This window comes from Leopardus geoffroyi, chromosome B1, assembly GCF_018350155.1.
Source record: "Leopardus geoffroyi isolate Oge1 chromosome B1, O.geoffroyi_Oge1_pat1.0, whole genome shotgun sequence".
In the NCBI taxonomy this organism is placed as follows: domain Eukaryota; kingdom Metazoa; phylum Chordata; class Mammalia; order Carnivora; family Felidae; genus Leopardus; species Leopardus geoffroyi.
Window position 1 is genome coordinate 85,451,062 of NC_059327.1, and position 13,636 is coordinate 85,464,697.

Consider the following 13,636-nt stretch of genomic DNA (forward strand, 5'->3'; position numbering starts at 1 on the left):
TCATTGATTTTGATTCATTGGAAAAATTCTCCAGAAACGCCAGTAAGTTGATCATGAGTGTGTACAACTGGAATGCTTTTTTTTAGATTTTTTTTTTTTTTTTTTTAAGTAATCTGTACACCCAGTGTTAGGATCGAACTTACAGCTCCAAGATCAACATGCTTACCAATAAGCCAGCCAGGTGCTCCTAGAATGCTATTGAGCTTAAAAAACACTCATTTAAGGGGCACCTGGGTGGCTCAGTGTTAAGCTCAGTTAAGCTACTGACTCTGGATTTCAGCCCAGGTCATGATCTCATGGTTCATGGGACAGAGCCCTATGTTGGGCTCTGTGCTTACAGTGAGGAGCCTTCTGGGGATTCTCTGTTTCCCTCTCTCTCTGCCCCTCCCCATTGTGCTCCACACCCCCCCCCCCCGGCCGCCTCTCTCAAATAAACTTAAAAAAATAAAAAAATAACCTCTCACTATAATCAACAACTCATTTGTGGGGACTGTGCATCCAGAAAAGCAATTCGTTTTTTTATTTTTTTTATTTTTTTTATTAAAAAAATTTTTTTAAGGTTTATTCATTTTTCAGAGACGGAGAGAGACAGAGTGTGAGTGAGGGAGGGGCAGAGAGAGAGGGAGACACAGAATCTGAAACAGGCTCCAGGCTCCTAGCTGTCAGCACAGAGCCTTACACGAGGCTCGAACTCAGGAATGGCAAGATCATGACCTGAGCCGAAGTCGGACGGGCGCTCAACCGACTGAGCCACCCAGGCGCCCCAAAGCAACTTGTTTTTTAAATGAGTTTGCCAGGAAACGGAGCTATTTAGATACATTTCATGCCTAACCGAACAATTATATATCATGAAAACTTTCTAAACTGACTTATCCAACAACCCTTACCATTGTGTTACTGCCCTTTTGTGGTAGGGAAGCAGGACAGGAAGACTCTGGAAAGAGAAGAAACACCCAGAACTAATCTGCTGACTGAGCTATGTTGACACCTTGGTCTAGTAACTTAGTACCTCGTAATATGGTAGCAGCAGAACAGTTAGAGAAGGGAGCTGAGTTCCGTCTCCGCAGCAATTGTGAGCTGGATTATTTTAGTCAAGTCATTTGATTGGGTTCCTGGGTGAGAAGGTGCGGTGGGTTCACCTGCGACCCTTTGTGCCCACCTCCGCTGCAGGCGCGCTGGTCGACCAGGGTGTCTTCGAGGAACTGGCGCGAGACTATGTCCCGCAGCTCTACGACTGCATGCAGGACCTGGGCGTGATTTCTACCATCTCCCTGTCTTGGTTCCTCACGCTCTTTCTCAGCGTGATGCCCTTTGAGAGTGCGGTTGTGGTTGTGGACTGTTTCTTCTATGAAGGAATCAAGGTGATATTCCAGTTGGCCCTGGCCGTGCTGGATGCAAATGTGGACAAACTGTTGAGCTGCAAGGACGACGGGGAGGCCATGACCGTTTTGGGAAGGTAACAGACCAAGCCTCACTTTGAAAACCCCTCCGGTTCCTTCTCTGAACTTGCCTTCTCTCTTTCCCCTTGGTTTCGTGAGTCTTACTTGGCTCAGTGCAGCATAATGCCCACTTCTGTCTGTGGCTGAGGATTCATTTTCATAGGCTGCATCTTTAGAAGTTAGGAAGACTTTATTCTGTTCTTAAGGAAATACTTAAGATGAAGTATACATTTTAAAGTATGCTTTAAAATGAAGAGTTTGCAGAAAACAGAGAACTGTAACAGGAGAACTCCAAATTAGCCTCCGGTGACTTCTGATTCCTTTCTTTGTCCAGGTATTTAGACAGTGTGACCAATAAAGACAGCACTCTGCCTCCCATCCCTCACCTCCACTCCCTGCTCAGTGATGACGTGGAACCCTACCCTGAAGTGGACATCTTCAGACTCATCAGAACTTCCTATGAGGTGGGTCTCGTTCCCTACCTGAGTGGTACAGTGCTCTGAGAGTGCAGAGGGGGACACTAATGTGTGGCACCCACTTCCACTGCTAACCACAGATAGACGTGCTTCCTTTCACCTTCTGAGAACTAATTGCCAAAGCAAGCAGCTGCCTTCCAGCTGACGGCTTTGACCTTCAGAGATAGGGACTGAACGGGGCCATGACCCCTGCTGGCTCTAATGCCATAGAGCAGATGGCATGACAAGCTCTTGCCCCCTGGTTCTTTGCCATGCCCCCCCTGAAGCCTGATCAAAGTAGCAGCTCAGATTCAGCTCTGGGTGTATTGAGGAGGGGCTTCGAGAGCAAGCATGCTAAAGTCAACCTGCACACATTGATGAACTCTCTATTCTCATGCCAAGACTCTCAGGTCTTCTCTAATGAGAACAAGCCAATTCTCTTCAGTTCAAGACACATGGAATAGCCTGTACCATCCTAGAGATGAACCAGAGTCCTGGTATTTCTCTCAAATAGCTTGACCTGGCTGGGGAGGATGCTTTCTGGTTCGTGAGGACCCTGGATCTGGCCCTGAATCTCAGAATAGAACTAATGAGCTTCTAGGAGTGAAGGAACCAGTGTTATGCGCTTCGTAGTGTTTGGTGGTTTGTGGAGCCCCAGTGACTCAGTGCCCATAATGCCTTTTCTTCATTTCCTGATCCTTGGCTGTGCAAACTTTTATAGAGATGATCATTAAGAAAGAACATGAATATTCTGCTGAGCACAGTACTCACAGATATCTTGGGAATGTATGACTATGATTCTCAGCATTACAACTAGTAACAGCCTGGATTAAGGGACAAATAGCAAGGGACAAGCTGAGGTCACAAAGCCTCTCTTAAAGAGAATAAAAAATTTGGTGCTTTAAAACATAATTGATATAGATCCAGAAACCTTTTCAGAAACATATGCCCTTTCACTCATAAAGGGGACAAGACTGGTAATTTGTTATTTTTAAAAAACTTCATTGACACTCAATATGTATTGAGAACAAAACATTTTTTGTGTCTTTTAGAATCATAAAAGTAATGCACGTTTATTTTTAAAAATGTAGAAACTATGGAAAAATAAACTATATTCTATCAGCTATATTTACTATATTTCCCTCAAGTAGATTTTTATATTTGTAATATGCACTTAAAAAAATAAGTCTCTACTAAAAAGTGCTTTGTAACATCCCATTTTTCACTTAAAATATACCATGAGCACTCTCTAATATATTATTATTTAAAGTCATAATTTTAATAGATTCTTAATATTTTGTTTAATGAGGTACCAAAATTTATTTAACTGGTCACTTTCATTGTACATTTACTTTGGTTGCTTCCAAATTTTCAATATTTTATGGCAAACTTCTATGCTATTACATCCATATATGAAGAGTTTGCAGAAAACAGAGAACTGTAACAGGAGAACTCCAAATTAGCCTCCGGTGACTTCTGATTCCTTTCTTTGTCCAGGTATTTAGACAGTGTGACCAATAAAGACAGCACTCTTTATTTATATATATTCACACATACGATATATCCTATATTGTGTGATAAACTTGTATGCAAATATCACATCTCTGATTATTTTCTTAGAGTCCTTTCTGAGGAATAGATCTATAGCAATAGATCAAAAAGTATGAATTATTTCCAAGCTCATAGCATACACCGTCCAATTTCCATGAAGATTGACCTGATTTATATTTCTGCTAGTAGAGATTAAGGATGAGTATTTCAACTCAGTCTCTCCAAAACTGGTTATTATCATAACGAAATAAAAAAAACATCACTGCCTCAGGACTTTGGGATAATACTCTGTTGGAAATTTTGGATGATTATTTTTCTAGAAAAAGAGCCCATGTAATTAAAGGCAATAGTTATTATTATAGCTGTGAGTTGTTTTTCTAAAAGGCATCCCCTGAAACCTTTATTGTTAAGAAAATTCTGGACCAGAGTAATAAAGCTTAGTATGTGGAAACTTAGCTTTATTCTTCACAGCAGATAAGCTAACATCATGCTGAGGTCAGCACTTGACCCATTTTTAATGGGAAAGAAAAGAGAATGGAGACAAGACCAAGGGCTGGTTTCCATTTACATCCTGTCTGGCTGATTGCTAATGGTGGCCCTTTGGCTGCCAAACATCCTGTCGCAGGAGACAGCAGCAGTTTCCTTCCTCTGCCTGGACAGACAGCCCCTTTTATTTATGCCAATGCCTGTATTACCTGGTCTTTTGATGCATAATGGCTGGTTTTTTGTTTTTCGTTTTTCGTGTCACCGCACCACTCATAAGTTTCCAATGGCTCCCCAGTGCCTTACAAATCAGCCTAAAGAGACCACCACAAACTCTTGCCCATCTCCCTTTTCCCCTCCTAACCATTAGATTGGTGGTTCTCAATCTTACCTGTGCGTTAAAACCACTTACAACTTTTTTCCATGTCAAGCTTTTAAAAACATAAATTCCCAGGCTCCAACCCAGACCTGTTAAATCTGTATCTCCGTCATGAGGCCTACAAACTAGGTATTTTTTGAAAGTCGCCCAGAGGGTTCCAGTGCCCGGGGAGGGCTGAGCATCACTGCCCTAGATGCAGAATGGGGCCACTAGTCTCAGAAGCTGGTTATAACCTGGTTTGAACTCAGGCAGGACACCAGTTTTCTAAGGCATGCAACACATTTATCTCTGTGCTTCAGGATAATTAGCCAGTAAAATGGAAAGGTAGGAGGAATACTGAAAGTACCTTCAGCTTTGAGATTCCATCAAGGCCTAATCCAGGTTGCTGGAGGTTGGTTTGATATTGTTGAAATTTCTCCTGATGAGTGGAGATGATAACTTTATTCATAAAAACCTCATGGAGCAATTCTTGTTCATTATAAGTTCTCCCAAGACCCTCTCTGAAGGAACTGTGTAGACAGTTTTCTTCTGGGTGGGCCCTGTGTGTGAGGCTCTGCAGTTTTGCAGGGTTACACAGAAGTAAAAGACAAAGCCCTAGCCTTCAGGTTTTATTCGTAGACCAAAATGTCCCTCCTCGAAAGCACAGGGGCACACGAATACAGGACCCTACAGCAGGCGCACGACCACCACAGAGCTTCTTCATGTTCAACGTGACCCAACCCGGTGGGTTTAATCTGAGAAAAGCTAGCTACTAGAAAAGGATGTGGCTAGGGGCACCTGGGTGGCTCAGTTGGTTGAGCATCCGACTTCGGCTTAGGTCATGATCTTGAGGTTTGTGAGTTCGAGCGCCACATTGGGCTCTGTGCTGTCACCCTGTCAGCACAGAACCTACTTCCCATCCTCTGTCCCCCTCTCTCTGCCCCTCCCCTGCTTGTGCTGTCTCCAAAATAAATAAATAAATATAGAAAGAGAGAGAGAGAAAGAGAGAGAGAGGGAAGGAAGGAAAAAGAAAGAAAGGAAAGGAAGAAAGAAAGAAAGAAAGAAAGAAAGAAAGAAAGAAAGAAGAAGGAAAGAAAAGGATGTGGCTACTAAAACACAGGGAGAAGTTTGCACGGACAGGCAGTTATGTGTTGGGCTTATTGCTGATGACCACAAAAGGTACCGTTCACTGAGAGCCTGCCCTGTGTGAGGCAGGGTGCCGAATACTTCATAGACAAACCCACCAGGTACCAGTTAACCCCTTTTAAGGTAAAATTGTAAGTTGAGAGAGGTTGAGCTAGGTTTTCCAAGCCACACAGCTAGACAGTTACTCCCTAGCATTAAAGCCTGGGCCAGTGGGGTTAGTCTGGATAGAATGGAGATGGAATTGTAAATATACTGGTGAACATGAGGTCAGTGGTCCAGTAGAGACTGGTTCGCGGGGAGTCTTGAAACCACTGATTGATTTGCAAGGCACTCAACAGCACCTTGGAAGCTGAGGAGAGTTTTTCTTTAAGTACATTATTTCTGCTCCCTATGCAATAAATTGGACTGGGGAGAGCTGAAGGAATAGACTAGCAAAGAAGATACTACAGCTGTGTCAGTGAGGGAAGACTCAGGAGATACAAGAAACGCCATTTATCCATTTATTTATTTATTTTTTAAATGTTTATTTATTTTTGAGACAGGAAGAGACAGAGCATGAACAGGGGAGGGTCAGAGAGAGGGAGACACAGAATCCGAAGCAGGCTCCAGGCTCTGAGCTGTCAGCACAGAGCCCGACGCGGAGCTAGAACTCACGGACCACGAGATCATGACCTGAGCCCAAGTCAACCGCTTAACCGACTGAGCCACCCAGGCGCCCCTCCATTTATTGAAAAAATCTTTAAAGATGTTATGGGTGCCTGAGTGTCTCAGTCAGTTAAGAGTCCAACTTCGGCTCAGGTCATGATCTCGCGGTCAGTGAGTACAAGCCCCACGTCAGGCTCTGTGCTGACAGCATAGAGCCTAGAGCCTGCTTTGGATACTGTGTCTCCCTCTTTCTCTGCCCTTACCCCATTCATGGTCTCTCTCTCTTGACCTTTCTCTCTCTCTCGACCTCTCTCAAAAATAAATAAACATTGGGGCGCCTGGGTGGCGCAGTCGGTTAAGCGTCCGACTTCAGCCAGGTCACGATCTCGCGGTCCGTGAGTTCGAGCCCCGCGTCGGGCTCTGGGCTGATGGCTCAGAGCCTGGAGCCTGTTTCCGATTCTGTGTCTCCCTCTTTCTCTGCCCCTCCCCCGTTCATGCTCTGTCTCTCTCTGTCCCAAAAATAAATAAACGTTGAAAAAAAAAATTTAAAAAAAAAAAAATTAAAAAAAAAAAAAAATAAATAAACATTAAAAAATAATGTTATAAGTGCCTATCTTTTGCCAGGCATCATGCTCGGCCTTGGTGATACATTATCAACAACTGGTGTGAATGTTTTTCTTTGTTGATCTTTAATGTATAGATATTTTCAAGCACAGTAGAAACTCAGAGGATAACCTGATGCATTTCCATTAACTCATCACCCAGTCCCAACAATTATCAACATTTTTCTGATCTCTTTCATCTAAGTCACTTTTTTTTTTTTCCAGGAGTATTTTCAGGCAAACTCTAGACAGCATATCATCTCACTTGTAAACTCTTGATTATGTATCTCTAATAGGAAGACAGTTGGGGCTTGACATTTTTTGCTAATCTACAGCTTTTAATTCCAAGTTTAATTTTTAAAAAGTTGTTCATTCCTCCAAAAAGTAATGCAGACCTCTCAGTTAGTGATCACCAGTTGTTAGTGGTACCTTAGTTACATATAACGTTAGGACATTTTGCCTGATCTTTAGACATGTGCTCTTTTCCTCCTTTTGCCAACATTACTATTGGTAATAACAGCTACCGTACTACAACCCAAAGAGGCAGGAATTATTTTCCCTTATTTTGCTGATAAGGAAGCTGAGGGACATCAGGTTTCATGAAATCTCTGTGGAATTTGAAACTGGCATCCATATCTGACTCTGAAACTGTATGCTTTCTGTAATATCAAGCTGTCCAAAGCATGTCTCCTGTATAGAGGCCAAACTGTAGAATAATGGTGTATTTTTATTTTTTTTAATGTATTTATTTATTTGGAGTGAGGGAGTGAGAGCACAAGAGTGAGTGGGGGAGGGGCAGAGAGAGAGAGAATCCCAGGCAAGCTCCGCACTGTCAGTGTAGAGCCCCGATGCTGGGCTCAAACTCACAAATCAGGAGATCATAACCGGAGCCAAAGTCGGGTGCTTGGGCGAGTGAGCCACCCAGGTGCCCCAACGGTGTATTTTTAAAGAAGATGCTCTAGAGTGGGTGACAGGCACACATGACTGCATGTGAGACAGACACCGAGTGGGAGGGGGTGAAGGAGTGGGGAAACGTGACCTCGGGGCACTAGATGGTAAGGTCCCTCTTGGTGGCGAGCCAGCCTCTTTGCCACTGGAGATGAGGAACCATTGTTGCCAGACCTTTTGATTGTTCGAGAGAACTTGGAGGTCTTGATTTTATTTGAATTGTCCTAATTTTCAAAATACACTCTAGGCCAAACAATACATGCCATGAGCCTCCCAACCCAATGGCTGCCTCTTTATAATTTCTGCAACTTTTAAAATAAATTCTAGGTAAATATATAACGATACAGGGCATTGTGCTTTGACTTTTCCATGCCCTATGAGAATTAGTGATCACCAGCCTGAGAATCAGGTTGTATTTTTATGCCCCTCTTACAAATCATAGAACTCAGAGAGGTTAAGTAACCTGTCCAAGGTTTCCCAGTATGTTGGAGCTGAGATTCAGATCTCATATCTGTTTATCTCTACTGCTACTCACCATTTCTTATGTTTTAATTAGCATGTTCAAACTACAGCTAATAATTAGTTCACATGGGATATTTTACACTGAAGCTGACTGAAATGTTATTTTGTAAACATTTTCCTCATGTGACAATGGCTTTTCTAGACCTTTATGCTAGGCAAAACTTTAAAACTTTGTGAGGAACACAAATTTGGTTATAAAGCATGGGCCTGCTTTCTGACAAGAGTTAGGAAGGTGTTGCCTGGATATTAATCTTGTCATGAATAGAGACTTCTTTAATGATCAGAGGACCCCTGGAGAGACACTCATTCAGCAAACATAGGACACCAACAAGCAAACAACTCACACTGACTTCCTGTCCTGGTTCCTTCTTCTCTTCTTCCTCCTCACCCTCCTCTTTCCTCCACGGGAACACCTGCGCCCCACCCAACACACAAGCACCCAGGACAGACAGATGCGGTCATGGCAGAGAGCAGGGCAGAATCTGGGGGAAGTATTCTTTCAGCAGTTTGAGAAATCTCTCACCCAGCCCTTGGTCTCAGCCCCCCACAACTTTCTGCTACTTTTTCAAAGTCCAGAGACTCACTCACATCCCATCAGTTTCTCTTTTCTCCCCCAACCCACTCTTCCAAGGCACCACCTTAGGCGTTTGGAGATTTGGGGAGATTTCTGGCCACAGAAAGGACCCTCACGTGTGAATCGTGCTCGGTCCTCTGGCTAACAGGAGTGAGCCCCATTCTCTATCCCAGGAAAATGAGTACCCCAGAAAATAAGAAACATTTAAAGGGCCCTTTTGAGCATAATATCAATGGGATACGCTTACTGAAAAACAGACACTGTAGAGTTTGGATTTTAGAAACGATGCCTTCTTTTTGTTTCAATAAATTTCCTTGTGGTAGGCAGATTCGTTCAGATCATCCCATCCCTTACTTAGGACTTAAGGCCTAAACTGTTTTATGTTGCCCCCCCCCTTTTTTTTAAGCCTCAGCATTTAAATATTTCTAGTTCTCTCTGGAGGATTTAGAAAGGAGGAGCCTTCTGAACTTGATGGAGCCTGGCCCTTGTGGTCTCTCTGTAAAATCTGTATTTGTTCTCCATCGTCCCTGTCTTCCCAGCAACACAGGGGATGAACGAATCACAGGAGGCTGCCCAGCATGGGGAAGGGAGCTCTTGTCCACTCAGGAATGATGGTGGGGGTGGGAGAGGCCAGAGAACACGCACTGGGAACTTGAGACAAACTGGTCCCCACATCATTCGTTTTCCCGAGCTGTTCTCCTTGTCTCAAGTCTGTGTGGTGAGAACTGGAACGCAGGAGGGGTGAAGTGGTATAAAATGAAGGGCCGAATACCTAGTTCTTAGCTGGTATCAGCAAGGCCAGGGGAGTGGGGCAAAGAAGCAAAAAGAGGATGCTGTGCCTGCATTGAAAATGCTTCCCAGCTCCTAAAGACATCAGAGATTAGGTTGGAAAATTAGAAACAGCTCACAGAAACATTCAGATAAAAATTGAGTTGGAGAAGAGATGTAAATGAGATGGATAATTTTGTTTATTGTTTAAGGAAGGGTAGGTTTTAGAAAATTGAGATAATCTTAGGCTCCCTCACTCGCATCACTAAAGTCTATTTGTTAGAAAAAGTATTGTCGTTACGTTAGTGAATTAGTTCTTTTCATGGAACTGAAATGTGCAATGCCTGGGAAGAAGTGTTACACCCAGGCTTTGCCCTGGTTTTGGGTAATGGAAAATGTTGGCTCCGGGATGTACCGAGCCACCTTTTTAGTTTGCCCTATATTTAGTATTTCATTCTGTCAGAGCCCCTGCAAAAGGTGGGAGAAAGGGGGATTAGGGGAGAGAGAGAGGGACTCAGTCATTCTCATTGCTCATTTTCATTTAGACATCCTCCAGGCAGGAACTCAGAGTCCATGGTTTCCTTTTAGGTTGCGACTGTTTGCTTCAGATGGAAGGGTCATTGTGTTTCCATTGTGTTCTGTCTGTTACCAGTCCCAGAGGTCTGGCCGAGGGAGGGTCCTGCCTAGCAAACAGCAGGATCCATTTCTAGTTGAGGAACAGATGTTAATTCAGTATAGACATACAAGGCTTCTTGAAGGTCAGGCTAGGAAATAACTCTTTCTTTAGCAATCTGCAAAGATTATCAAGCCAATGTTTAATATTAGTGACTACTGTCAGTTCTTTATATTAATACATCTATCTTGTTCTAACCACAGTTCTACAAGGACAGTTTTGGTGTCTCATTTACAGAGAAATAAAGTGAGGTTCAGAAGACTCAACTGAATTGCACAGAGTCACAACGGCAAAGAACATGAATTTGAATAAAATTTTGTCTACCTCCAAAATCTGTGCTCTGATCTACCCAGAGACGGGAGAGAACTTCTTGTTGGATAGAATGGTGGGTGGTGGAGTTATGGAGCTGGTGTCTGGGCCTCAGACTTGCAGCTCAGCACCTGTGGAACTTTGAGTCACTTATTTAACCTCTCTGAACCTTGGTTTTCTCATCTGTAAAATGGAAGTAATGGTGCCAACTCACAAAGTCATGATAAGGAGCCAATGACACAATTGTAGGTTCAATAAAATTTAGGTTTCTTCTGTCTTACAACTAATGTTTTTTCATTGTTGTGAATCAAAGGCATATATATTTTGGCTCAATTTGAAGTAAATCCAGTTCTCTTTCTTTTTTTAATGTTTTTATTTATTTTTGAAGGAGAGAGAGACTGAGCACAAGTTGGGGAGGGGCAGAGAGAGGAGACACAGAATCTGAAACAGGCTCCAGGCTCTGAGCTGTCAGCACAGAGCCCGATGCCGGGCTGGAACTCACAAACTGTGAGATCATGACCTGAGCCGAAGTCGGACGCTCAACCGACTGAGCCACCCGGGTGCCCCAATCCAGTTCTCTGTCTGTAGCCTGTACTTTGCAATGAATGCTTTACCAGCTCTGTGGGCTTGGGCAAGTTAGTGTTTTTGTTAAACTTCTGTTTCCTTGTGTCTGAAATGGGGAGAAGAGCACTTCCTTCCTGGTATTATCATGAGAATTCGATGTATTCAGCAAATATTTGTTGAGCATTTAGTAAATCAGCACTGTCCTCCACTCCAGTGGACACACTCTCTGCTCTCATAGTAAGGGGGGGGGGGCGCGGTAGGCGATAGGTATAATAAGTAAAACCCAAACATAAGGTAAAATGGTAAATTCAGTTTCTTCTATGTATCAGGATTGTGTCTCCATAAATCTTGCGGACTGTGTGCTTTAGCAGATTTCTCAGAAACACCAATATTGCTCCTTTCCAGAAATTTGGAACCATCCGGGCAGACTTAATTGAGCAGATGAGATTCAAACAGAGACTAAAGGTGATCCAGACACTGGAGGATACTACGAAACGGAATGTGGTAAGTCCTTTGAAAAATAGTGGATGGCCTTCTTTCTCCATAAATTCCTGCTTCACAGACTGAGATGATTTAAAAGAAGAAAATCAGGGACTTTCCCAATATAACATCTTTGAGATTGTGAAATTAATTGTGTCTACCTTCTTAAAGGTCCGAACAATTGTGACAGAAACTTCCTTTACCATTGATGAGCTAGAAGAACTTTATGCTCTTTTCAAGGTGAGTTCTTTTTTATTAATGTCTATTTACTTTTGAGAGAGAGAAAGAGAGAGAGAGAAGCAGAAGGAGGGGGGGGAAGGGCAGAGAGAGAGATGGAGACACAGAATCCAAAGCAGGCTCCAGGCTTTGCTAACAGCTCAGAACCATGAACCGTGAGATCATGACCTGAGCCGAAGTCGGATATTTAACTGACTGAGCCACCCACATGCCCCTCACGGTGAGTTTTAAAGTTAAATGCATGTACATCCAGGGGAATAAAGAGTTCACTGTAATGATTCAATTAGTTCTAGATTTTTTTTTAATATTTATTTATTTTGAGAGAGAGAGCACAAGCAGAGGAGGGGCAGAGAGAGGGGGGGACGGAGGATCTGAAGCAGGCTCTGTGCTGACAGCAAGAGAGCCTGATGTGGGGCTCGAACCCATGAACTGTGAGATTATGACCTGAGCCACAGCTGGGCACTTAACTGACTGATCTACCCAGGTGCCCCATTTCTGTTAAATTGTTAAGGGACAGCATGAGTGTCGACATGCATAAATATGAAGATAGAGCTGAGAGTATAAAAATGGAGTGCTTCGGGGCACCTGGGTGGCTCAGTCGGTTGAGCATCCGACTTCAGCTCAGGTCATGATCTCACAGTTTGTGTTTTCAAGCCCCGTGTCAGGCTCGCTGCTGTCAGCGCGGAGCCCGCTTTGGATCCTCTGTCACCCTCTCTCTCTGCCCCCCTCCTGGGCATGCATGCTCTCTCCTCTCTCTCTCTCTCTCTCAAAAATAAACACTTTTTTTTACAAATGGAGTGCTTTATATGAAAAATAAGCATTTTCTCTTAACTGACTTAAGCTGATGTTTTAGCGCTGTTCCACTCCATATATATTTTAGCTATTTCCTTGGTCCTAACAAAATACAATATTACTTTATAACACTCATTGGAATGATGGCAGTTGAATTTAAAGTCTCCCTGAAATTATTGTACATTGTAATGTCTTACAAGAAGCACCCTCAGAGCTTTCCTGTATTAAAGCTTTCCTGTAGTAAGCTTTCCTGTATTAAAGCACCCTCAGAGCTTTCCTGTACTAAGCTATATTAAAACACACTGAAAAAGAGATATGTAGCCAGAATAAGAATAAAGCTGTTCATATGCGTAAGGAAAAGCCTAATTGGTTAAAGTTCTGTGATTTTCATTCCATAATTCAGCCCATACCAATCTTGATCCTGAATAAGAAGACATTTTATTAGTAAATAAAGCAATGTAGTATTTTTTTCTTCTAGAAAAAATACTTTTAACCATCATTATCAACCTCATAGGTAAAAATGTGGCCACTTTGGAGAAACTTTGAAAAGATGTCCTTTATGCTGATGCCAACTTTATCCTGATCTCTAATTGGGTAGCTTCTTGTATGTTCCCCTTTTATTGCCAGAAATAACATGACTATTTGGAGACCTGCAAACATAGTACAGCAGGGAGCATTAAGGGACAAAGGTCTGGGTTGAACACTAACAGATCTTAGAATCAGAGGATGTGATAGCTGGGAATGTTTTCACTAATATCCCCACTTGCTTGTTAGCTACTAAAGAGCACCACCATTATTTTCTGTTTGTTTGTTTTACTGGTGCCTACTATAGTGTCTGTCCCTGGCAGGTGCTCTAAACATGTGTATTGAATACATGGGTAAGTTAGTGGTCAGTGGTCCATAGCTGGTTAATGATGCCCTTCATGTATCCCAGCAGCATGACCAGCAGAGTGGACATCACCCCCCCCCCCACCAGCCTCTATTCTGCACTTGATGGTGAGGTCTTTATAGTATGCCAGCCCATTCATATTTTATTCATACGCTATAACTAACTGCTCAGTAAGTTGGTTATTCATACGAAAAGGGCCCC

General features: G+C 42.9%; 1 protein-coding gene across 2 annotated transcripts in view; it reads left to right on the forward strand.

The window, feature by feature from the left end:
* Positions 1 to 13,636, forward strand: part of TBC1D9 (TBC1 domain family member 9) — a 115,671-nt gene that overhangs the window by 86,179 nt on the left and 15,856 nt on the right. For both annotated transcript variants that reach the window (XM_045466981.1, XM_045466992.1), the window contains exons 12-15: positions 1,171 to 1,456; positions 1,774 to 1,903; positions 11,443 to 11,541; positions 11,689 to 11,757. In XM_045466981.1, the coding sequence (XP_045322937.1) occupies positions 1,171 to 1,456; positions 1,774 to 1,903; positions 11,443 to 11,541; positions 11,689 to 11,757 (584 nt within the window). The remainder of the gene's footprint in view (positions 1 to 1,170; positions 1,457 to 1,773; positions 1,904 to 11,442; positions 11,542 to 11,688; positions 11,758 to 13,636) is intronic.